This window comes from Ovis canadensis, chromosome 12, assembly GCF_042477335.2.
Source record: "Ovis canadensis isolate MfBH-ARS-UI-01 breed Bighorn chromosome 12, ARS-UI_OviCan_v2, whole genome shotgun sequence".
NCBI lineage: Eukaryota > Metazoa > Chordata > Mammalia > Artiodactyla > Bovidae > Ovis > Ovis canadensis.
Window position 1 is genome coordinate 13,865,523 of NC_091256.1, and position 25,300 is coordinate 13,890,822.

The 25,300-nt window shown below is 41.9% G+C and overlaps 2 protein-coding genes across 7 annotated transcripts in view; both read right to left on the minus strand.

Annotated features, from left to right (window-relative positions):
• Window position 1: 1 nt before the first annotated feature.
• Window positions 2-3,159, minus strand: TMEM81 (transmembrane protein 81). Its single transcript, XM_069544507.1, has one exon. It carries the CDS (start codon window positions 3,157-3,159, stop codon window positions 2,329-2,331), a length of 831 nt encoding a protein of 276 aa, XP_069400608.1. The 3' UTR covers window positions 2-2,328.
• Window positions 3,160-4,645: 1,486 nt separating this feature from the next.
• RBBP5 (RB binding protein 5, histone lysine methyltransferase complex subunit) overlaps window positions 4,646-25,300 on the minus strand; it is a 42,110-nt gene continuing 21,455 nt past the window's right edge. For 3 of the 6 annotated variants that reach the window (XM_069544501.1, XM_069544500.1, XM_069544503.1), the window contains exons 4-14: window positions 22,092-22,232; window positions 20,832-20,994; window positions 19,585-19,694; window positions 18,376-18,495; window positions 18,135-18,288; window positions 17,966-18,037; window positions 16,913-17,030; window positions 15,654-15,723; window positions 15,054-15,283; window positions 13,431-13,622; window positions 4,646-6,701 (exon numbers count right to left, since the gene is read on the minus strand). In XM_069544501.1, the coding sequence (XP_069400602.1) occupies window positions 6,673-6,701; window positions 13,431-13,622; window positions 15,054-15,283; window positions 15,654-15,723; window positions 16,913-17,030; window positions 17,966-18,037; window positions 18,135-18,288; window positions 18,376-18,495; window positions 19,585-19,694; window positions 20,832-20,994; window positions 22,092-22,232 (1,399 nt within the window). In that variant the 3' untranslated portion in view covers window positions 4,646-6,672. The remainder of the gene's footprint in view (window positions 6,702-13,430; window positions 13,623-15,053; window positions 15,284-15,653; window positions 15,724-16,912; window positions 17,031-17,965; window positions 18,038-18,134; window positions 18,289-18,375; window positions 18,496-19,584; window positions 19,695-20,831; window positions 20,995-22,091; window positions 22,233-25,300) is intronic. The other 3 variants (XM_069544504.1, XM_069544505.1, XM_069544506.1) reach the window with 1 other exon arrangement.

Sequence of the window (25,300 nt, forward strand, 5' to 3'; positions counted from 1 at the left end):
ATGCTTTTGAACACATGATTTATATGGACATAGGACACACAAATGGCCTAGAAGCAGTGACCTTCCAGTGGCAATAAGCACATCCAGCACCGACGCCGTGGTTTCTAAATACTACTTCCCACACTAAAAGGAACCAGAGCCCCTTGGAGATTCCGGTTTGGAGTGCATCTGATGCATCCTGCTGTCAACGTTTGACTTTGACATGCTCAAAGGGAACCACACCGAAAGGACAAAAGAGCTGGCTTGAAGGGACTCCTGGCCCAAAGTGGGAATAACTTGAACATCAAAAATATGACAACAGTAATGGGTTATATACAATACACTGAATAAAAAGGAGAATCCATTGAAATCTCAAAAGAATAAAAACAACAGCGCTGAAGAGAAAAACGCAGTGAGATACAAAAATGAATTTAAAACTCCATCATTTTGCAATCCCTAACGTGTAATAAGGCAAAGATCATGGATTCCAAAACACCTGTGAGTATTTTTTAGAAACCAGATAATCACAAGGCATCACCCCACAGATTACAAAGGAACACATATACAGGTATACCACTGCAGAGATCCGGCAATCACCACCTTAACCGAATGATCGAGCTCAGCCAACAGCGGGTCACCCTGACACTGGGCCTCCCGAGGTCATGCAGTAAGTACATACCATTTTTGTTGGGCTCTTGTCAAAAATGTTTGAGATTCATTCCTCAGGAATCGAATCACGAGGAAATAATTGTGGGACATGTATGCAAGAGGTTCAAAATACCTCTTCAATATGAATGTCATGAAAAAAAATGTAGGGATCTGTTGTAAAATAAGACTTCAGAGAAATAATCAAATATAATACCTGAACCTTCACTTGACCCTGGATCAAACTTTAAAAGTTCCAAGATTTTAGAAGTTGGGAGGAATGATGTATCCACTATACATAAGATTAGGGAATTGTTAAGTGTGATAGTCACTGTAGTTACGCAGATGAATGTCCTTACTGAGAGATACATAAATGATTAAAGGGTAAAAGGTCACTCTGTCCATGACTCACTTTCGAGTCTTTCATGTAAAGTCAGTATGTATTTAGAGAGGAAGAGAATTGGAGCAAAATGTTTGCAGTCAGTGAATCCAGTTAAAGGGTCTATGGGTGCCATCAAAACTTTCAACTTTTTTATGGGCTTGAGTTTTTTACTTAAAATAGAAGAAATAACAGAGATCCATTGGTCATAATTTAAACTGAGTTAGCATCCTCAGAATGGGACTCAGGAATCTTATTTTTCAAAAGCTTATCTGAGTGACTCAGACGTATGGCCAGAGACGATAACCACTGGTCCCAGTCTTACTGCGGCTACTTCGTCTGTACTGACAGCAAAATGAAGAGAAGAAATGCTAATTCTCTCAAACAGAATCAGCTCAGCTGGTGACCCAAGAGCCATTTCCCTGAGGGTTCCACAAGCCAAGCCAACTATCTCAGACACAGTCTGACTGACCTCTTAAGACCGGATGCCCTGTTGAGGGAGGGAGGTACTAGCCCTCCCTCAGGGGCCCTGATTGCTCTAAGAAACCAACCTGACCTCTCCAGCAACATAAACTTCAGGGCACTGAAGTTGCTAGAAGGATAGGATCAGGAAGCAAGCCAAGAAACCGTTCAGGGGAAATCTACCAGCAGAAAAATCCAACATTCCGCCAGGAATTCAATTTAGCCCTGAGCACGGAGGCTTCACCTGGGAGGTGTAAGGGCGTCAAATTAACATTCAGCGACTGTCTCTTACACACTCGAAGCTGCAGTCGTCATCACCCTCAGCTCTGCCACAAATGGGCATATGCTGCGAACAAAGCAGTTTGTTCAATGTCTGTTCTAAAAACTCTGGTGTGAGTTTAACCCAAAACCAGACTGACTATGGTCGGACAATTTTAACAACTGACAAGAAATTTTACACTAAAGAGCAGAAAAGGTTAGGTCTCCGTATAGTTATTGTGAATTATTTTATTGAAGAGGAAAAAGCTGCTTTCACTAGACAAGCTCTCATACCCTTCTATACACGATTATACTGCTCAGAAGGGGGATCACAGTAGGAGGCACCCAAGCTGTAAAGGGCAGAAAATTAACGCACCTGTGGAAGACACCACTCGTCCCAGGAGCAGGGAGATGCCTGCAGTCAGGCTTACCGGCTACCTGGTGGGCAGGGAAGGGCTGGAAGAGGTCCACCCAGGACACAGTTAGAGACTGGCCCACAGCCACCTTCATGTTGCCTGTCCCACACGCTCCGCTCAGCTCTTTGATAACGGAAGCTCCCTCTTAGCCAGCCCATAGGCTGGCAGCCAGAACACGGCCCTGAAAGCCTACTCTGGCTTCCTGAGCACCCCGCCCTTTGGCAGCAAGGCTTGTAACGTCTCGAGGCTGGCACTGCCGTGGATCACCCTCAGCCTGCCGCACAGCGCGATGCTCACCAACACACCGCCAGTCACGCCACTGGCAACTCCTATTCCCACAGCTATGGCCACCTTCTTTTTCCACGGTGGGTGCTGAGGCCTGGAGTAGTTGCCCAGACTCACTTCCAGGCCCTCGTCCACTAACTTCTGATCCTCAGTAAGGGACTGATAGAAATCCAGGTTCACCAGATTAGGAGGAAGGACCCTCAGCCCAAAATAGAGCCTCTTGACAAGTCTCAAGTTTTTCAACAGCTGCACATCGCAGCGGTAGGTCCCAGAGTCATACTCTTGAATGGACTGAAACTTTATAAAGTAGGAACTGGCTCGGAAGGGTCTGAAGACTTCATCATCAGTTGAGATGATTCCCCGAGCAAGTCTCCAGGTGAATCGGAAAGCTTCCTGCCCGATCTCCAGGATGTCTGGACTCAGACAGCTCAGCTTAAATTCCTTCCCTATGAGAAGGGTGAAATGGAGCATTCCACAGAGCCAGTTGGTCAGACATTCCAGGCGCTGAGACTTACACTTCCTTCTCACTCCATCAGGGCCCACCTCACAGACAGTCTCTTCCTTAAAGCCGAGGCCACAGGTGACAGTACAGGTCGTGGCATTGACAATAACTTTCCCCACAGCTTCTTGCAGTTTCTCAGGGATGGCCAGCGTTTTAGGTGAAGTCACCAGCAAAGGTAGACAGAAGGCCAACACCAGGCTCCCAAGGATGAAACTAGTGGCCAAAGTCTTCATGTCTTAGCAGGCATTTCACTACCCTCAGCCAACACCTGAGGTTTCCAGCTAAATCCACCACCACGTCATAACTCAATTCCTTTGACATAAGATAGCCTTCAAAGTCAAAAGATATGATGCATGCATTGTCAATAAAAACATTACAATTAAAGTCCAGTCCTTATTAACAGGTGAGGTCACGGGCAGACAAGGCACAATACTGCTGCTTTACTGTTTGCTAACGACCACCTTCCCAAAGTCTTCACTCTTTCCACATCTTTTTAATGAATTTAAATCCCTCTCTTGGGAAGACAGATGAAAAGGCTTCAGAGGCTGAAGTGAATTTCCAAATAACCTCAATGCCCACTGAGGCTATACTGTTCCTCACCCTTCCCAAATTGTGGGATCTGAATTCAAATGTTCCAAAATCCCCGTTAAATCTGACCAAATAAGAAATCAAATACTAACTCTAAAAAAGAGAGGATTAATTTGAATTAAGCTATCATCACTTTTAAATGCTCCTAAACCTTCTATTAAAAGGATTAAGGACTCTGGACTAAGATGCAAGTGACTTCCTCTTCCTGAATTTGTTTCCTCCTTTGTAAATTAAGAACTCCTTGCCTATTTCAGGAAGGTCACTTTGAGCATCATATGATAAACTGTACCTGAAAACACTCTGTAAAGTGTGAAACACTCATGTGTAAGGAATTTTAAAGAGAAATGAAAATTCATGAAGGCAAGGGCCACGAGGTCTTCTAGAATCAATGCTTAGCAAGATAGGCAATATTAAATGCAGTTTCTCACTTGTAGGTACTCTTCCTTCCCAAGGTAACGAAAGATATATTTTGGGGGAGAGGATACCTAAATCTCCCTGCCTCTCAGTCTAGTCCGTCCACCTCACAAAACACGGAAGGAGTTCATAATTCACTTGGGTCAAGGTTGCTAGGAAACAGCTGTGATGTCAAAAAGATTCTCAGTCACCTAACAAGGAAGATTCGTAAATAGACACTCAGATTTAGAGACGATTAAAATCAAAGACTTAAATATTCTTATTCTTTAGGAGACAGTTAAGTATTCAGTGGATTTCAAAGCTATTTAATTTAGGCAGAAAAAGTGCTCATGAAGAGGAATTTATCTGTAGTTACACTTTAAGAAAGATCCCTGGGAGGCAGGAGGCACCTCACAAGTGTTTCTGTAAGCTCTGGAACGTCTCCCAGCACTGCAGCCTCTGCAGTGTAGTCACACGCTTACTGAGCAAAAGAATTTGAAGAGAGGTCACTCCTAAATAATCTAACATTAATTTGCTTTGTTTATTTAATATAATATTGTCCAGAGGCAGATATCTAGACTACCAGGCCACCTCTCAGCCCTTCCAGCTCTGTATTTCCATATAGAAAAGATCAATTAATAACATTAACCAAGTAAGCTGTATTTTCTGTTGCACAGAGTGAAGAGGCTGGTGACTTTCAGAAGTGATTGGTTGTCTACAAGCAAACACCTACACCTGTTCTTTAATAAACATCCAATTTTATTTACAAAGCATTAAAGCTTCAGCAAGAAGTACCCGAGGCTAAGTCTCCTCTCATACAAAACTACAGGACATTAAAAAACACTGAGAAGACGGGCGTGGGGGTGGGGGTGACAGAAGGGAAAAAAGAATATGCATATATTGTACAAACCTAGAGAATCAAACTGAAATGGACACAAGGTTTCAGGAGCTGAAAACAATTCCAGAAGCATAAATAATTATTAGGAGCTGCTACCAGACACTCTGGCAGGGCCGACGTTGGTCTTCTCAGGAGCCAGTTTAGGAGGCGGACAGAGCCTGAACATCCGAACGCTCAGGCAGAGGACACCCAGCTACTTTGCAGAAATAAGGCAAAGGGCGCCTGTATCACACAGTTTGTATACTACTAGAGTGCACAGTAGAGACAGAAATGAAGTGGAAATAATGTCCGCAAAACAAAAAACATGCCTAGCGACCCACCTACCAATCTCAACCACTGGCCTGACATGAAATAGGAAATGGGATTCACAAAAGGAGCATCTGAGGGAAAGGCAGTGGCATCTAAAAATATAGACATCTGGCCACTGGTTCAGGGAGAGCTCTTCAACTACTAACATTTTGGTTCTAGAGACGGAATGGAAGAGACTCTTGCTGATGTGTTCTACTTTGATTTCTATGCTAAAATCCAAAAAGCAATCAACTTGTTTGGCTACCTATTGAAGCAACCACCAACCGACAGAGATTCCCCAATAAGCACAGAGTTTAACTCTCCTTTGAAAATACCGTGAAAATGATGATCCAAACTGAGCACTTCCACTCAGCTCAAGCTCTGCTCAGAGGGGCTAGAGCGCCTTCTGCACACCTGCTTTCTTCACTCTGGATTTTCGGAGAATTTCAAACACCTGGGGGACACAGCCATTCAATCTGCTACTTTTTATACAAAGAACAGCAAAAGCAAAAATTAAAAATTTTTAAAAGCTGAGCAACCTTTCACAGAAAGGAAATGACTGGAAACACATAGGAAGGAAAAGGAGCATGGATATAAAGAGGGGAAATGCAATGACTGATGGGAAGGGCAGATGTCCACAAGCAATGATAAAAAAAAAGATTCCTTGATTTTTTTATTTGAATTGTGCTGTTGCTGCCTTGATTATGGACGGTTTTATTTTAGTCCTTGCATAGATTCCCCCACCCCAGTATAAAATAAGCTTGTTCAGAGACACCCCAGTTTGTTTTTGTCTCTGGAAGCCAATACAGGTAAAGCAATATAAACTACTAATGATTCTTTGCTGGAGACAAATGAAACTAGCTATCTTCATAAACCATGATTGAATGAACCAATACTGGAGAGAAACATGCAATGAAAAGAAAACCAAGAAAAATCCTGACCCTCTTACAGCCCAGCTTCTTGAGCAAAATGTTACAGAATGTTCAAAAGAGGGGGCCTTTCTTATCTCTCTCTCAGAAAATCTGAACTCTTTCAAGCACTTTCTTTTCTGCCCATCCTTTGTAACAGATCATGGAAACATAGGAGGCATCTGGTGAGTAGGTAACTTTAAAAATGAAGGGAAGAATGTGCAAACCAAAGTTTTTTCTAGGATACAGGCAGCAAAATTTCAGGTAAAAATAAGTCCCTCAAGGACATGCACTGAGGAGTGAAGGCCAGTAGGAGATAGGAAGTGAGGAGCCGAAACGGTGCTGGGCACAGGGGAGGCAGGCGAGCAGACCAGCAGTCTCCTCCAGCAACACAACGAGCATTTAAATGCAAAGAGTCAAAACTCCTGTTTGATGTCTTCACAAATCCTCATTCCTGAGAGTCTATTTGGACTTATGCTTGAAAGGGAAGGGACATATACTCTTCTTCCATAATTCACTTCTTCATTCAAACATAAAATTCACTCCTTCCACCTCCTGGGTGGAAGACAGAGGCCTTTGTTTTACATTAAAGCCAATCTCAGATGACTGACCACAGTGTCCAGAGGCCACATGATGGCAAAGTAGGGAAGAATGAAGAACTTCAAGGGTCTTCATAACAGTTCTGAGATTGCTCCTCCTGCTAAAGAGATCAGAAATAAAAAGATTTCTTTAGTATCAACTTAGACCAGTTACTTTCAAGAACAGAAATACTGATGGATGCTAAAAGATGCATTCCAAGCAAACATAAGCTAAGAACATCCCACCCCTCCACTTTACCCTGAAACCAACTCCAACTCCCAATTACCCCTTAGCGAAGCAACAAATGATTCAAATCCCAAACCATGCCCCCAGGACTTTTCTGTGTTGACCCCAAAGGGAGAAAAAGGGCAAAATGATCAGACTTCTACACATTTCAAGCTGCTAACCATTCTCCAAGGTGTTAATAATGCTTCATATTTCAAAAAGAGAAGTAAGCAAAGGATAGGAAATTCTAGGCTAATGCATCTTTTAATCTTTCATACATTAGACTAATTTACCACTAAATGATTAACGACGAGCAAAACACCCTTTTTCGAACACCCCTGTTCCTTAAGTGATACCCTCAACTCCTCAGAATGCAGAATGTGGTGAAATGTTAATGAAAACCACTGCTGGCATTGCTGTGCACCAACAACGGATTAATAAATAAAACCCTAAATAGTGAAATGAACACTTCCCTGGCCACTCCACAGAAGCTGTTCGATCTCTGAAGGACATCCTGAAATGGGCTGCTGTGAGATACTAACCAAGAGGTGGAAAGAGAGAACAAGGTGAAGCAAAGTCCTCCCAGTGCTGTCTGGAGTGGGTAAGAACGTGCTACTTGAAGGGAAAATGGTTTAAAATGATTGCCCAAGCTAGTAAAAAAAAAAAAAAAGAGTACCCACTTATAATTTGCTTTTAACCTGATTTTTAAAGTGCAGCACAGATGAAAACTGGCAATAAAAATAAATTCCCATTTGCCTGAGAACAGACTGAAGCTCTCCTGGGTACTACATGTTAAGAATATTTCCAGGCAGGAATACTGGAGTAGGTCGCCATTTCCTTCTCCAAGGGGTCTTTCCACATCTGGGACTGAACCCATGTCTTCTGCAATGGCAAGCTGATGGTTAGCACTGAGCCACCTGGGAAGCCCCAGAGGTATATTTAAGCTTTTCAGATCTTTCAACATAAAATGTAATGATTAACCTCTTGATTTTTAAGATAATCTGAGCTAAAAGAGTCCACTCCACAGGACTTTGAATTCTTTAAGGCTGCTTTTATGATCATCCCCACAGGTACTCTGACCAATCTAATTTCAAGTTTAAAAACAAGACACAACATTGACATTTTAAGCCTGAATCGTAAGAGGAGAAAGTGGTGTGTATTTTATAATGGGCACTCAAGACGATTAATAAGCTACATTATACTGCTTATCTGAGGTCAGTTAGTGTTTTTTTCTTATTGCCCTCTTTCCTGTGAACAGACCAAAAACAAAGTTTGTTGAGGCATCAGGCAACAAACCAAAACCAGAGCAGCACATGTCGGAGGAAAACAAGACACACAGAACAGCAACAAAGCAGGTCTCCAGGTGAATTAAAATTCGCTCCGAGTGTTATTTAGCTGCAACATAACAGAAACCTCCAGTGATAAAAAATTAAGAAAAATTCAGCTCATAGTGAACAACTGCTATTGTTACCTCCCCAAAACAGCTAAGCCAGAAAACACCGGATATTAATTTTCAAGCGTTACCTTAGTCAGATAATAAGACCACAAAGAATGACAATACCCAACTAGCCATCTAAAAATCTGATCTTAGCAGGAATTCATAGACTAGTCTTTGAGAGAATGATCATGTTTTTAAAGGAAAGCGGCTGGAGGAAAGCCCCTACCAATCACTTAAAATCATCAGACTCACTAAATGAACAGGATATGGTTCAGAGGCCCAGGGCATGGGGCCAGAACCAGGAGCGCGGCAGCGTACCACAGGCAGAGGAGTCTGAGGGGGCCTGTGGGCCTCAGAGGTGACAGCGCCACTCAGCCTGGCCTAGGCCGCCCTCAGAGAGAGAGCACCATCCCGCGCCCTTCAGGCCCGCAGTCCCACAAGGCCTTCAGACCCCATGCGTGACAAACCACAGCTTCGTCACCCTTACTACTGATGGTGCTCACTGCCAAGGAGCCCTACTTCTCGGGCAACCCTTGAGTGGTCACGGGCAACAGGGACTCTGGTGGTTCTGCTCTCACCTCAAGTTTTGATCCTGAAGACTGTCCTCTGGAGAGTGTAAGGTAACTAGGGGGAATCTGGCAGATGGAACAATGCTGACACAGACTTTCTGAGAAGTCCCCAGTTCAGTTTCCCTCAGGCTTCACTGACAGGCCCTACCACAGAAAGTGTGTCGTCATGGATGTGGGTCCACTGGCCGCATCCAATACTGATGAGCTGTTTGACAGGGAACAGTTTTCGAGCCCCAGATTCCAGACGGCTAAAGTGCTTCTATTGGTGCTCTATTAGTCTTCCGAGTGTCCCCTGAAATGCAGTCTCCTGCTGCAACATGGAACAGACTACAGCAGCTTTGTCAGGACTAATTGGTGCTCACTGAACAGTTTCTTCAGTTAACTGATCAATTATTCATAGTAACAAACAGCTGGCATTTATCCAACTTGAGCGGTAGCCTACACCTATAATCCTGCCTTCAAACAATTTGGCTCTAATGCAAAACTAGGACATTTGTGGGGAAGCAAAGTCCACAAAGCACTGAATATACAAATACTGTACACCCATCAGACTGAACTGATCTTTGAGGATGGTTCAGCCTCAGCCACCATTCATTTCTTAATATCTGGTGGAAAATCCACAATGACAGCATGCTGCTGCTTCACTGAAAACCTCCACGATGTGGAAGAATGTGAGACGTGAGTTTTTATTACCTCAAAGGCCCTGGGGAGCCACGCGAAAATCAGCAGCATGTGTTAGCCAGCCTCTGGGCCCTCCAAAATGGTACGGGATGAAGCCCCACCCAAAGAAATCCACACAAAAGATGACAGGTTGTCTTGAAACGGACACCTCTGATGGCCCACTATGATACTCAGTGTCAGCACTCTCCCCCAGAGTCACAGTTTTCACAAAGACCCACACGGCAGCTAGTGGCTAAGGCCCTCTAAGGAAGGGCTGGCAATAAACCACAAAGCCCCTGTGGGGCTTTTTAACAATCCTGCTCAGCATACTCTGGGGTTTCATCTGGCCATTTCGGAGATTTCCATGTAGGAAAAGGCCAAGGAACCAAGGCAAGAGAAGATGGGAAGAAGGAAGTGCAGACCACACAGGCAAGCATGCAATGCACACAATCCTGCCGTCCTCCGGTTGCCCAGTCCTGTGCGACTCTTTACCCCCCACGGGCTGCAGCACGCCAGGCTTCCTTGTCCTTCTCTATCTCCCAGAGTTTGTTCTTGTCCATTGCGTCAATGATGCCATCCGACCATCGCATCCTGTCGTCCCCTTTTTCTCTCGCCCTCAATCGTTCCCACATCAGGTTCTTTCCGAATGAGTCGGCTCTTCACACCAGGTGGCAAAAGTATTGGAGCTTCAGCATCAGTCCTTCCAATGAATATTCAGGGCTGATTTCCTTTAGCACTGACTGGTTTGATCTCCTTGCCATCCAAGGGACTCTCAAGAGTCTTCTCCAGCACCACAGTTTGAAAGCATCAATTCTTTGGCGCTCAGCCTTCTTTATGGTTCAAATCTATATATGCCTACTGGAAAAACCATAGCTTTGACTATAGAGACCTTTGTCTGCAAAGTGATGTCTCTGCTTTTTAATACACTGCCTAGGTTTGTCACAGTTTTTCTTCCAAGGACCAAGTGTCTTTTAATTTCATGGCTGCAGTCACTGTCTGCAGTGATTCTGGAGCCCAAAAAATAAAGTCTGTCACTGTTCCCATTGTTTTCCATCTGTTTGCCATGAAGTGATAGCACCAGATGCCATGCTCTCAGTTTTTTGAATGTTGAGCTTTAAAAGCCAGTTTTCTCACTCTCAAGTGCCCACCAGAGCAAGAAGCAGCTTCCCCCCAAATCAGTCCCTCCCATCAGGAATCCTGCACAAGTCTCTTATCCTCATTCATCAGAGGGCAGACAGAAGAAATAAGAACTTTAACACATGGCCCACAGAATGAGAACCACCATCACAGGAAACTAGCCGAAATGATCACATGGACCACAGCCTTGTGTAACTCAGTGAAGCTGTGTGCCACGCCGTGCAGGGCCACCCAAGACAGGTGGGTAGGGTGCAGAGTTCTGACCAAAACTGGCCCACTGGAGAAGGGAATGGCAAACCACTTCGGCATTCTTCCCTTGAGAACCCCAGACAGTATGATCATGAAAAGCTGGTGAAATGCTTGCAGTAATTTGGGCAGTTCTTCTGTCTGTGTTCTAGGAAAGCACATCCTCACTCTGGCCTTGTTATGTACAAGTCTCCCCTAGTCCTTTTAAAGGATGAAGTCATTAAAATAGCTGCCTCTATTTAAGGTTGACCAACTGAAGTGCCTAACAACAATAATGTAGAAAAGAAAAATCCAGTCTGAAGCACCCTGCTATTTCAAGACACAAGTTTTAGCCTTTAAGGAGGTTTTAACCCTCTTTTAACCTTGTCAGCTAAATGAGTGGGAATAAACTCCTATAGGCCCTTGATGATGATAACCACTCTTGCTAAAAGGAGCTCTGAAATGCTGACATGTACAAACACTATGTATTTTACACCTACCTCAAAATTTCAATGCAGTATTTTGAGAACTTACGGGAATAAAAGAACCCGTTCATTTAGGGCTAACTTAACTTTGCAACATTCTGATTTTTAGTGTTATTTAGATGTTTTTGAAGCATAGTTGAAAAACATCACTGCTCTTATACGCTGAGCCATAAAACACAGAGTACTTCATGGGACCTCTGACAAAAGCCCAATGTGGAAAATGCCAAAAATATTTAGTTACTATTAATGGCCATAAGAAAAATCTGGTTTTTAAAAACTTTAAGTGGTTTATTTACCATATACTTAGTATTAAAAGAGCAATGGTTAATTACATACAGATTCTGAAGATGCTGGGAAACTATGTCAGAGTATTTAAATTAATTCAACATGTTTGCCAATATTTTAAATCATCCTGAAGCAATTTAGCTTTTGGGGCCAGGGAAATTGATTTAAACTTTAAACAGTTTCTTCTGTAGTAGCATCAGCTTATGCAAGAAATGGGTTATGGAAGGATCACTTTTATTTACATTAGTCAAATTACTGACCTGAAGTCTTTGTTAGCAATACCCATATAACTTGTTCTAGGGTATTTTTTAAAATATATAGACAAGGCCCTAAATGAACTGAATGTGGAGGTGATAAATCAGTGGAGTACCATAAATACTGTTACTGGGGAAAAAATGCTAGTGCTCTAGGGGTACGGTGTAGGACTATGAAACTCTAGTGAATTTGAGGGGGAATACTCAAAATGATGAGTCACTGAGTCTGTTCCAGCTTCTCTGTAGAAGAGAATTCATGTTCACAATGATAAACTGGCTTAAGGAATTCTGGTTTGCATTCTAGCGCATATCATCACATTTGGATTAACCCAATTAAAATTTTTAATATGGTGGGAAAACCCCCTCAAATACAACCACTGACACAGTTAGTCCTGCCTCTGAACTTATAGTCGTAGCCACAGAAAACTGAGACTGCCGTGTTAACTAAAGCAGCGCCTAAAAAAGTTTCCAAACCCACGTTTGAGCAGAATTAAATCCTAGATTGATCACTACTTTCCAAACAAAAGACCCTTCAGCCTAGATTCACAAGTATTTGATAGGAAACTGAAACTGTTCTCCCTCCTCCAATAAAAATCCCTCAAACCTAGAAAAGTGAGAAAAACTCCGTAAGTATCAAGAAGCTTAGGTATTAAGAAGCTACAAAGTTTGTCTTTTGGATAATCTCGTTTTGTTTTTTTTTTTTTAGATAAAACCTCATCCTCTTCCTTAATATGACAGTACTACTAATAATTCCATCATTCTTTCTAGAATACTGAAAGAGAGAAAAACACCACCTCTGGGATTTGAACAATTTGAAGAGAGAGAAAAAAGATGGTACAGTTAAACAGTCAGGGGCTGTATAAAGAAGCTCATATTTCTGGTTACCTGCCTGGATCTTTGAGACAAAACAAAACAAAAAACATAGGAGCAAATACAGATGAAAATATTAACTAAATGAGGGGTTCTTACCCTTTTTGGGGTCATGGATTCCTAAAGGAATCCTGTGAAATGTATAAGCATCTTCCCCACAAAAATATTCACACAATATTTTGCACATAAGATAAAGGGAATGGAGAGCCCCTGAAATACAGTTGCAGACCCAAGGTTAAGAGCCACTGAATTAAGCCAAATCTGATTTAGCCTGCCCTTGGCAGCAGCTTAAAAGTCAAAGATCTTCTGCCACTGGAGAAAAGGAGGGAAGATGTTTGGGAAGTAAGTTAGGCACAGTAGGACTTTGGAATATTAAGAGAGAGCTAGACCAGGCATCAACATTTAGAAATTATTCAAGTGTAGCAGGTAGTTAATGCTGTTAAAAAGAATTTTTGAGGGATTAAAAAAAAGATCAAGGGAATGCAGATCCCTGAAACCAAGTTATGGACCCAAGGTTAACAGCCACTGAATGAAGCCAAATCTGGTTGAGCTGCCCTTGGCAGCAGCTTAAAACTTGGAGAATTATCTGCCACTGGGGAAAAGGAGGGAAAGAAGGAAAAAATGTTGCAGTTAAACGGAGTCAGAGGCTGTACAAAGCAAGGCCACGAAGAAAGCCAGACAGTGCTCCCAATGTGTCCTTACCTGTCAAGGGCTGGCTGAGCTCCGCCTGCACTTTACCCTTCGCTGATCCTTCCAGAGGTAAACCTCTGTCCCCTTTGTAGAGTTTCGGTTTAAATGGAGAATCTTTCTCTTTACCTTTTGATCCTTTAGGCCGGCCTGCTTGCTTCTTCTTGGATTTGCCATCCCCCTTCACACCCAGTAGTGGATGGACTTCTGTAAAAGGACACATAGGCATGGAAAGGAATCCACACGTCACCTCAACCAAGCACAGGCATGCTGCCTACCCATGAGCAAAGAGTTTTGCTCTTGTGTCCCAAGTCCACTAACACAAGAAGAAAAGTTTGTTTTGTTTTTTAATTATAATACTACAAAACAGCCATAACATGAGAAACAGTTGCTTGGCCAAAAGGCACACATAGCCTATATGGTTCACACCAAACTACAGCAGCTCTCTTAAAGCTCAACATGCAGAAAACTAAGATCATGGCATGTGGTCCCATCACTTCATGGGAAATAGATGGGGAAACAGTGGAAACAGGGTCAGACTTTATTTTGGGGGTCTCCAAAATCACTGCAGATGGTGATTGCAGCCATGAAATTAAAGGACACTTACTCCTTGGAAGAAAAGTTATGACCAACCTAGATAGCATATTAAAAAGCAGAGATATTCCTTTGCCAACAAAGGTCCGTCTAGTCAAGGCTACGGTTTTTCCACTGGTCATGGGGATGTGAGAGTTGGACTGTGAAGAAAGCTGAGCGCCGAAGAATTGATGCTTTTGAACTATGGTGTTAGAGAAGACTCTTGAGAGTCCCCTGGACTGCAAGGAGATCCCACCAGTCCATCGTAAAGGAGACCAGTTCTGGGGGTTCATTGGAAGGACTGATGCTGAGGCTGAAACTCCAATACTTTGGCCACCTGACTCGAAGAGCTGACTCACTGGAAAAGACCCTGATGCTGGGGGGGATTGGGGGCAGGAGGAGAAGGGGACGACACAGAATGAGATGGCTGGATGGCATCACCGACTCGATGCACATAAGTCTGGGTGAACTCTGGGAGTTGGTGATGGACAGGGAGGCCTGGCATGCTGCGATTCACGGGGTCGCAAAGAGTCGGACACGACTGAGCGACTGAACTGACTGGCAGCAGCTCTAAATAGCAAAGGGAGATCAAAGACCCCCTGATACTTTATCACACAAGTCAGAACAGGAATGCACATGTACACGCTGGCACATGAAAGCAGAAAGTGAATAGGCTTTGGAACTCAGGAGACCAGGGCAAGAATCCACACTCTACTATGTGATGAAATAGGCTTCTAGAATTAAGACTGTCCAGGTCTGACCAGTATTGATACTTTACCACTTAATGAGTATTTGGAAGGAGAGGCAGAGGAAGCCTGATATTTAAACAAACCGATCCAGATGTCAGAAGACTTAAAGCATGTTATCTTAGTAAAAGTACTGAGGGCAGAATCTCCCCATTTTAAAAGAGAAGTGAAAGCAGATAAAATTGTAACAAAGCTGTAAAACACTACAAAAAAACACTCACGGAAAAATTCCTTTACGGGAATATCACCCAGAAAGGAAATTACAGGTTGTGCTGGAGAGTGGGTCTATCGTATGAGAGAGAGGAAGTGAGGCCCTTACCATCATTTGGTACTCCTTGCAGTTCAATATTGGTTGTTTTGGGTTTCTTCTTGGGTGGCTGGGACCCATCTGCTGAAGACTGCCTCTTCTTCTCTGAACTAGCCCCTTCGTCCATCAAGGAGGTTTGGACTGCATCCGGTGGGGGGCCGTAAGGATTTTCTTCTGGGTCTTCTACCTCAGGGGCAATGGGTAAATATAATAGAGCCTTTGAATCTTCCAGTTCTTCATCACTATTTGGAACAGGATCAGAAAAGGGATAGGGAAAAAGAGGAGAAAGTTGCTTAAACCATGAACCCTTCCTCTAGGGCAGAATCATCTAACCATAAGCAACAGGTACGGACCTTAAATTTCACGAAAGCCAAGGTGGATAAAAGAAAATCAGACACTATGATAAAATCAGTAGTAAAAATAAATGGCATAAAATTAATCACTTCACTTCCTTAAGACTTTCTATCAAGGGAGAATGGAAGGGACCTCCTGCACATCACAGGAGTTAACTCTTTGAGCCTGAAGGCAGACGGGACTGAGGAACAGGGGGACTGAGCAGCACCCCCAGAGACTGAAGAGGTGGCGCACCCTGAGGCCTGGCCTCCGGCTCACCTGCTGCAGAAGGCTGCGATAGGGTCCACGCTGGTGACGTCCACTTCCTCGTCCTCTGCAGCGTCAGCCCCTGCAGGGCAGGAACACAGTAGAGCTGGGAGAAGAAGTGCAAGACTGCTGCCTACGTGCAGCTTATGATTTTCATAAACTGCAGTCCAGGAGAAACAGGAGGAAAATCAGGCATTCCATCTAACTTTGCCGCCTGGCAAAAACGTGCTGAACTTCCACCATATGCTAGGCCCTGGGAATACAGCACTGCTCCAGAAAGCTGGGAACAGTTTTTTTGTGAAAGCCCCAGCAGTCTAACTGGGGAGACAGACAGAAACGGATAATTTCAGTTCCACAACATGAGTGCTACAATAAAGGCATGTGCAATGTGCTAAGGAGATGGGAAGAAGAAACAACTTTTGCAGAAGTTTGCGAAGCTTTCCATGCAACACAGTCCGATAACACCAATACAATCCAAAATATCCTATAGTCCTGACAGTCTTCCTAAGACTCCTGAGGCATACAAGTTAAGTGAGGACCGGCACCTTCAGGCTGGAGAGAACTAACTTCAACGCCAATTCCTTGATTCCTGACACCATCAAGAAGCCCAGCAGTCAGTGACAGTGCCAACAGGGCCCATTACGCATCCATACACACAAAGCCCGCCAGATGCAAAGCCCTGTGCTGTACGCTGCTGCTGCTGCTGCTAAGTGAGATATTTATTCTCAAGGGGTTTCCTATTTAGAAGCTCAGAAGCCAAGAGATGAAAATAACAACAATCACGATCCATTCGAAGAGAACATCTGAATGCTCACTATGATCCAGCTCACTATCGTGAGCCCTCTACACAAACTGTTTATTTCCCACAACCGTAAAAGGCAGTTTTTACAGATAAGGAAGCTCAAGTTTAAAGAATAAGTACTCTGCCCAAGGCAGTCTGACTCAAGTCCATGCTCTTTACCTTTGTGCTACTGACAAAGGAATGGCAATACCCAACAGCAGCTCAGCACCTAGCCTGTGTGGGTGGCTTTGCTAGGTGCTGTATGCAAATCCTCATTCGAGAGCTGTTCAAGCCCTAGTAATGCCCATATAAGCTTTGAGTCAATGCCTTACAAATAAAGATTCTAAAAGCACTATTAAAAGCGCAAGCTTAGAAAAAAAAAATTAGACTAAGTGCTGAAATGAATTTTCAGCACAAATTAAGAATGAGTACTGAGTTAAAACAATCATTTTTCCTTTGGGAAATACTATCTGCAATTGAGAAATATTACCTGTCTGTTCAGGCTCACTCTTATCTTCATCTTCAATATCAAACTCTGATTCCCTTTCTTCATATTCTACATTTTCATCCAATTCTTTGAAGTCTGGCGCAAATGCACTCCAGTTTTCCTATGCCACAAACGAAATACACTACTTAACCATAGGAGAAAGCAACAGTCTGTAATCTAGACATTAATGACATAAATGAAAGGCTTGGGCATAAGAGACTCAAAATTCTGAGATCAAATTTGGCAGGTAATAAAAATTAGGTATCTATAGGTTTTACTGTCATAAGGCATTTCCTATCTTAAACATGCCATATTATTAACTGCAATTCTTTCATGAACAACTGTCTCCTTTAACACATTTTTAAGGATTTTAAAGATGATTTCACTTCTTCATCTGGCTGTGCGGACCCTCACTGCGGCACCTGGGCTTTCTCTAGTTGTGGCAAGTGGGGGCCCCTCTTCACTGCTGTGCGTGGCCTCCGCAGCATGCTGGCTTCCCCTGCTGCGGAGCACTGGCTCTAGAGCTCGGGCTCAGCGTTGTGGCACAGCGGCTTAGCTGTCCCACAGCATGGGGGATCTTCCCGGACCAGGGATCGAATCGGTGGCCCCTGCATTAGCAGGTGGATTCTTAATCACTGGACCACCAGGGACGTCCTTAATCTTTCAAAGATGGAATTCTGAGGTAAAATGTTAAGTTTTCTTATGACTACACGGATTAAAAATATAATTAAAGTTTTCAAAATAAAACCAAATGCAAAACAGAATCTAACTGAGCTGAAAATAGAAGGCACAAGAAAGCTCTATCTCAGATAAGCAACAGAAAAATATACCAGGAAATACCCTAGACTTTCTCCCTGAAAACAGAGCTAGTAAACTGGCTTTGGACCGAGACCCTCCTAGTAAAGTAAAACTAGATGCACAGAACCATTTAATCAGGTTACAAGAATCATGTGGAAAAGAAAGTCCATTAAGTAACTTTTGTCTTACTATTTGCAAGGGTCATTGATAAAGAACGAGTATCTAGTTTCAAAGCAGTTAAACCAGAAACATACTTACTACTTGATTTTGTGCCCAGATAGATACCACTCCACTAGAAATGGACGCTATGATGGGTCGAACAGGATGCCACTAAATTTTAATGAAGCAAAGAAAAGTCAGTTCTGAGGATGAATCCAAGATTTTCCGTGCTCCGTAAGTAACAGCAGCAGCCTCTCGCCCTACTTACAGCTACATCCAGGAGGAGTTCGCCTCTGGTCCCATGGAGGATCTTCACCAGGTTGCCAATGCTCTTCTCCCAGATGTACAGGGCATGCTGCCGGGCTGACCCTGCCACTATGTACTCCCCATCCCCAGAGAAACAACATTTCTTCCATGGGGTCCTACAGACAAAGTAAGTGCCCAAGGAGAACCAGAACCGGATGCCAGGTAATGAATGAGCTCATATGCATCCAGGTTATGGCACGTACCTATTCACCAAGTCCTGCAATTTCTGCATGGGTTCAGGCTCTCCATCTCTTCCACAGGTTAAGATTTCTCTACCGTCATAAACTCTGATTATTCGATCTGCTGTGTTAATTAAAAAGCAACTACAGAAACGATAAAAATATCAACACCGGAGGTCAGAAATCCGTTCCCGTTAACATTTTCCATGACTACCAGTTACTAAGAAGAATACCACAAGACAGCTAACAAATAAGGAAGAGAATGAGTAAAAATCTAAGTAATGGACTAGCCTACTTATGTATCTACTTGTCACCTTTCAAGCTAAAATATAATCTGAAGTGGAAAATGCTTTATATCAGTACTTCCTGTGTAATCACTGAACCCTATATATACCAGTATTTGACTAAAATCCAAAACCTATACATTGAAACCAGTTTCCCAAATTTACAAGCTTACAGTTAAATATATATAAATACTTCATTTCTCTGGCTTGTTTTAGTTAAGGTACAATATATTCTTCTTAATGAGTTAATAAATATATCATTTGGATTACCCAAATTGTTAACATTAGAAGTGTTGGAAATCTGTCTAAAATACAACTTATTTTACCACTTTCTTCCAGACTTCACAAACTTTTTATGAATTCAAGAGAAATTGAACATGAATGTCTTCTAAGTGTGAACAGTGATTTCTATACAAACTAAAGTGACCATCACTTCTCTTACTGACAAATTCTCTTATTGACAACCTATTTTCTTCTTGTTTCTGTTGATATCTACTTCTAGTTAGGTAACCAAACTTATTAGAAAAACATCTGAAAGTAAGAGGATAAATAAGTTTCACGTAAGTAAACTGCGTATGCAATTATTATGTGAATTCTGTGGTATCAATTCTGATTACAACATAATAAATAGTTCATCTCTGCCCAGTGCTTACCATGCGCCAGGCATTTTGGTTCTATGCACAGACCACTCAGACGTCTTTTCTGTAAAGGATGTGAACCTTTTCTGTAAAGGATGTTTACCTGTGAACCTCCGGTAAGATGTGACTGTTGGCTCAATGCAGTAAATTTTATAAACTTAAGAACCAGACAATAACAGTTTCTATAAATATTTTTTTAAATAAACTCTAAAAAAATTTAAGTATAATATACACAAAAACTATGACTCTCAACGTATTTTTGCGCTTTGCCCACTTTTAACACTGTCTCTAAAGAGGCAGGCCCCACTCACCTCCCCTTCCGGGCAAACTCTATTGACTTAATGGCTGTGGTATTGCTTGTTCCAGTTGTTACTCTGAAGGAAGCAACAAGATCCTGAGAATCGGTTTTTAGGACCAAAATCTAAAGTTTAACGGAGAAAAAAGGTAAGTAAGTATTCTGATAATTTACAGTAATTAGATATGGCTTCTGTTTTTACAACTGGGCAAAAGACTGGGTGAAAACCTAAGTATCTCTATTCAACTTGCCTTTACCCCTTCAATTGAAGACAATGTCTTAACCTATGTTTAAAAGATGGTGTTTAACATTATCCACAAGAGACAGAAAGTGGAAGCAACCCAAGCATCCATCAACAGATAAACAGAACGTGACATATACATACAACGGAACATTACTTGGATTTGAAAAGGAAAGAAATTTTGACGACATGTGCTACGACATGAATGAATCTTCAAGGACACTATGCCAAGTGAAATAAGCAGTCACACACAAAAAATACTGGATGAGTTCCAAATTCACAGAAGTAGAAAGCAGAAAGACGGTTTCCAGGGGCTGAAAGGGAGTAAGGAATAGCAAGTCATTTAATAAGCACAAGGTAAGTGCGAGACGAAAAGAGCTCTGGAGCTAAATGATGGTGATGACTGCACAATGTCGATGTCCTTTATACTCCTGAGCTGCACGCTTAAGAACGGTTAAGACAGTCAACTGTAAGTGCATTTTACCACAAAAATACCCAAAACACTGCCACTCTCTTAAGTAGCCATACTAACCCATACGACCCAGTCAAAAAGGAAAAAAAAATAAAAATAAAAATGCAGTGGAACTCAAACTCCAAAAAGTTTGAAAAGGATCCCAAAACTTACTTAACCTTTTTTTTAACCCAACTTCTTACTACACAAAACAGATTAAAGTGGCCTAAATTATACAGTATTTTCAGACCAAGACATCAGACATCTTGTTAGCAATGTTCCAGTGATGATTTTTAAATTTTATAATTTAGTAATGGCCCTTTATTACTAGCACCCACAAAAGGCCCTCCATCCTCTTCTAGATCAAATACTCTCTGACCACTCTAATTCCAGAGAACAGAAATTATTAAGGCATGTGAGAACAGGCTGTATTTGCCACAGGCAGGAAGCACACTCAGTCCAGGGAAAAAAGAAATTTCAAAGAAAAGAGAACAAGTAAACACGAAACGAGCCAACACACAGGATGATGGATGCTTACTTATTTCACCAGCTCCTAAGCTTCCAGGCTTACCTTGCCTTTTGCATTTCCTGTATAGATATATTCTCCTCGCCTATCAAAAGATGCAACCACGTTCAGATCGGAGTCATCGTCTACAGGCAGAACGACATGTTTGGAATCTGAAAGGGTCAACATGACAGGAGCAGATTTCATGGGACACACGAGAACCTTGTTCCTGTTTAAAAACATGAATAGCACATTGGCAGTTGCTATGGTATCAGAAAGCTGACTCTCTGCCCTTTTTCCCTAATTCCTATCCACTACCCTCATCAACCTATCCAGCCCAAGGATATTTAAAATAGTTGAAGACTAAACTCTTAAATTTCTAATAATAGGGAAATGACTGAGTAAAGTTATGGGATCCTACCTTGACAAAACAAAACGTAATCATTAAAAATAAATATGAAGATGTACCAAACTGGTAAAATACGTATGAAAATGAAAAAGCAAAACATCAATTAAAACTATGCAAAAATACATATTTGTGTACACCTAACATAGACAAATGCTTTGTGAGCTAGTAAGTGCTTTGTGAACTATGAAGCACTATATAATAAGCTTTAAACTTAATGAGAACTTAACTAAAAGAGAACCTAGAGAAATGAAAAATAGCTGTATCTCAGTAACTGAATGGTGGGTAACTACATAAACAGGAGAAGGCAATGGCAACCCACTCCAGTACTCTTGCCTGGAAAATCCCATGGACGGATGGCCCTGGTAGGCTGCAGTCCATGGGGTCGCGAAGAGTCGGACACGACTGAAGCGACTTAGCAGCAGCAGCAGCAGCTAAATAAACATAGTTTTTAAAAATATTTTATTTATTTGGCTGTGCTGGGTCTTAGCTGCTGCATATGGGATCCAGCTCCCCAAACCCAGGACCCCTGGCATTGGGAGGGCACAGTACTCGCCACTGGATTTCCAGGGAAGTTTCTTAAATGTAGCTTTCATAATGAACTGTTTCTGGTACTAAAGAAACTCAAATAATTGGGAGAAAACCCTAGGTCAAGAACAGTTATTATTATACTTAGTTCTGTCTTTGCCCATTTCAAAGCTTTAATTACTACAGGCCAGGTTTTAATTGTAAACTACTACAACAGTATCTTTAAAATCTATTCAGAACCAACCGAGACAGAAAAATTCATTCGTGTAGAAGAGGTTTGGAGACGCATGCTTTTGCCTCCTGAAACCTTAAACTGAAATCACCATGAGCTTAGAGATAATTTAGACAGAATCAGACCCACCCCAGGAAAGAATAGCTCAGATTAAACATACTGATCTCGCGGATGATACTGGACTTTTAAGATGGGTGAAGGGAATCGGAACCTCTGGTCGCAGTCGCCTGAAAGGACATCCCACTGTGACACTATGTTATCAGTGGAAGCACTCACGAGCTTATGACCATCTCGACTCCAGCTGAGAAGGGAAAAAGGGTAACTTAGCACATATTCTAAGTTAAAAATACCATATCACCCTTACAGATAAAAATGCACGAGTCATACTTATTGCCCTAACTGTTTGGGTCACCAATGTTTCTTCTTCATTTTTTAAACATATACTCAAATCTGTTTAAGCTTTCCTAACACTAAGCAATAAATAAGAATGTTTTCATGACATCTTCGTATCTAGCAACAGAAGCTCTCAAGATAGCAATTCAAGTGGCTCAGTGAAAAAACAGACTCAAACATTTTGGAAGAGTGTAAAAATCAGCAGGCCCTGAAGTGCTGATTTAACAAAAACAGGTTTTCTTCCCCTTGAAGGCAGAAGAAGGAGCAGCTGAATTTTCTGAATTTGGCCCTGCAGCAGCACCATCACAGTATAAGCTAAACCATACAGATAGGTCTCTGTTATTTATAAGAATTAAGAAAGAGATCAATTCCTCCTAAGTACAGTTAAACATCCTGGACATTATACAGAAAGCTAAAAGGTGAAGAAGAGCCAGACTGGCTAGGTACTGTAGGATCTGAGGAACAACACAGCAGTGAGGTCCTCAGGTCTTCTTTTTGCCTCATATCTCCTGGACCAGGTGATGGCGATGTCAACAGCCAAGCAGCGCCAATGGGCACTCACAGTGGGCATACACCCTCCCAGAGAGCCAGAGGACAAGCAACAGGCACTGCCATAGCGCTGACACAGCTATTAGAGCCTAACAGACATTCCAACGCAGCCATCATTAAAGTGCTTCATCAAGCAATCACAAACATGCTTGGAACAAAAGGGGGAAAGAGAAATCTCAGCAAAGAAACAGAAGATGACCAAATGGGAATCTCAGAACTGAAAAATATAAAAACTGAAATTTAAAAAAAAACTCAAAAGATGGGTTCAGCAGCCAGTGGAAAAGAGGAAAGAATCAGTAAACTGGAAGACAGAATATATTGGGGAATCTGAACAAAACGGGAAAAAAATGCCATGAAAAAAATGAACAGAGCCTCTGGGACCTGTGGGACCATAACAAAAGATCTAATATCTAATATCCATGGCGTCAGAGTTCTGGAGGGAGAAAATAGAGTAAGGCTTAAAAGTATCTGAAGAAATAATGACTGAAACTTTTTCAAATTTGACAAAAGATATAAAATATACAGATTCAAGAAGCTAAGCAAACCTCAAAGAAGATGAATTCAAAGAAATCCAGAAATATTTCTGGATCAAGAAATATTTCTTGAGAAAGAAATATCTTTTCTCAAGGTCTGATGTTTGAAACAAAAATCCTAACTATCTTAGGTAGGTATCAATATACATACAGGAAATGTTTAAGACAATTATATCATAAACAAGGAAGGGAAAGAGAGGTAAAGGGAAAGTTTCCATATTTCAACTAGTGAAACATCAACGTGAGTAGACTGCGATTAGTTATGTATATATATAGCAATATCTAGCAACCATTAAAAAGCTATACAAGCTATACAAAGAAATAAACTCAGAAATAATACAGATAAGTCAAGATGAAATTCTAAAAATAGTTCAGTAACCTACAGAAAGCCAAAAAAAAAAGAAAGAAAGAAAACACAGAAACAAAAAACAGAACAAACAAACAGAAAAAGAAACCCTAAATGAGTCTTTATTCAAATTTTGCAATGAATAGGATTTGCTACTTATAGGAGGCAACACAGTTCCATGGTTAAGAACATAGGCTCAAGTCAGATTTATACTCAAGCCTAGACATTATGACCTTCTAGCTGGGCAAGTTATATAATCTTTCTGACTTTCTCATTTATAACATGGAAATAATAACAGTATCTGCAGATGAGAGAATTAAAATTAATGCACATAAAACTGTGAGTCCAGAACAGTAAGTGCTCAAAAACCACTACTTACATCAGAGACAAGATAAATATATTCCCAGACTTGATGCTCAATGCAGAGAAAGGCAGGAGGAAGCTGAGGAAGTGCGCGTGGCGGGACTGAGCTCAAGTCTGCACACAAAGGACTCAGGCGCCTCTCCCACCACCTCTACAACACTCCCAGTCAACGCGACGACCTTTCTGGGGAACGCAAACCTAAAAAGGAAGGTGCCTACAAACGCTATAACTTGAGGGTGGATAACAAAAAGGCCGGGTGAAGAGAGGGTAAGAGGGTGAGCCAAGACTCACATACACTGTAGTAAGAAGTCATGAGTAAGTTCTCGAAATTGAACCAAGAGTATGCGTAAGTACTTTAGAAATATTAAGACAAGTATCAAGAGAAACAAACCGGAAGAATGGAAGTACACGGGGAATAGGAGAAAGCTGGAAAACTGGGAAAGGGAAGAAACAAGGACCCGCCTCTGCAGCGCTTCCAGCACCTCACCACACAACAGACAATCTCACCACACAACAGAATGCTAGGATGACTCCACTTTTCCTTTAGACCCTCCGCAGTTTAGTAACTTTCTGTTTTACAGCAGGCTTGTATTTCTGTTATAATAGAGGGAATTAACAATACATTCTTCAGTTCCAAATTCCGTAAGTTCAAGAACGAGGGATTCTCATACATGCTCACATCTGACAATACTGTTTCTTTCCAAAAGACAGATAGGTCTTAGACTCTTAAATATCATTTTTTCTACCTATCCAGTGCTTGAAAGTCTTCTGCAGCGACTGTACGAAGAGACAGCAAGCCCAAGAAGGGCCAGTCCCACTGGTAAGTTCTTCCCTGGGCAGCCCACCCCATCCACAGGCACTCTGCTTTGGAGCTCTTCTCTATTCTAAGCTAACATTTGTTTCCCCATAAATTCCATTCGCTATCTACAAGTCCTGCTGCTTGCTCTTAGGTCAATTTTTCTGTGTTGCATACGTCAGTTCTTTAATAGTTGAAGACAGCTATTATACCTATCCAAAACTCCTCTTGGTGAAATTTCCTTAGTCCTTAATATGTTCAAATATTATACAACAATTAATACATAAAGCATATTCTAAATGAGACTGGATCAAAGAAAAATGCAAAATGTGTACAATTACTGACCTTAACTCTCATCTATCAATATATTTAACAAAAACCAGGGAACA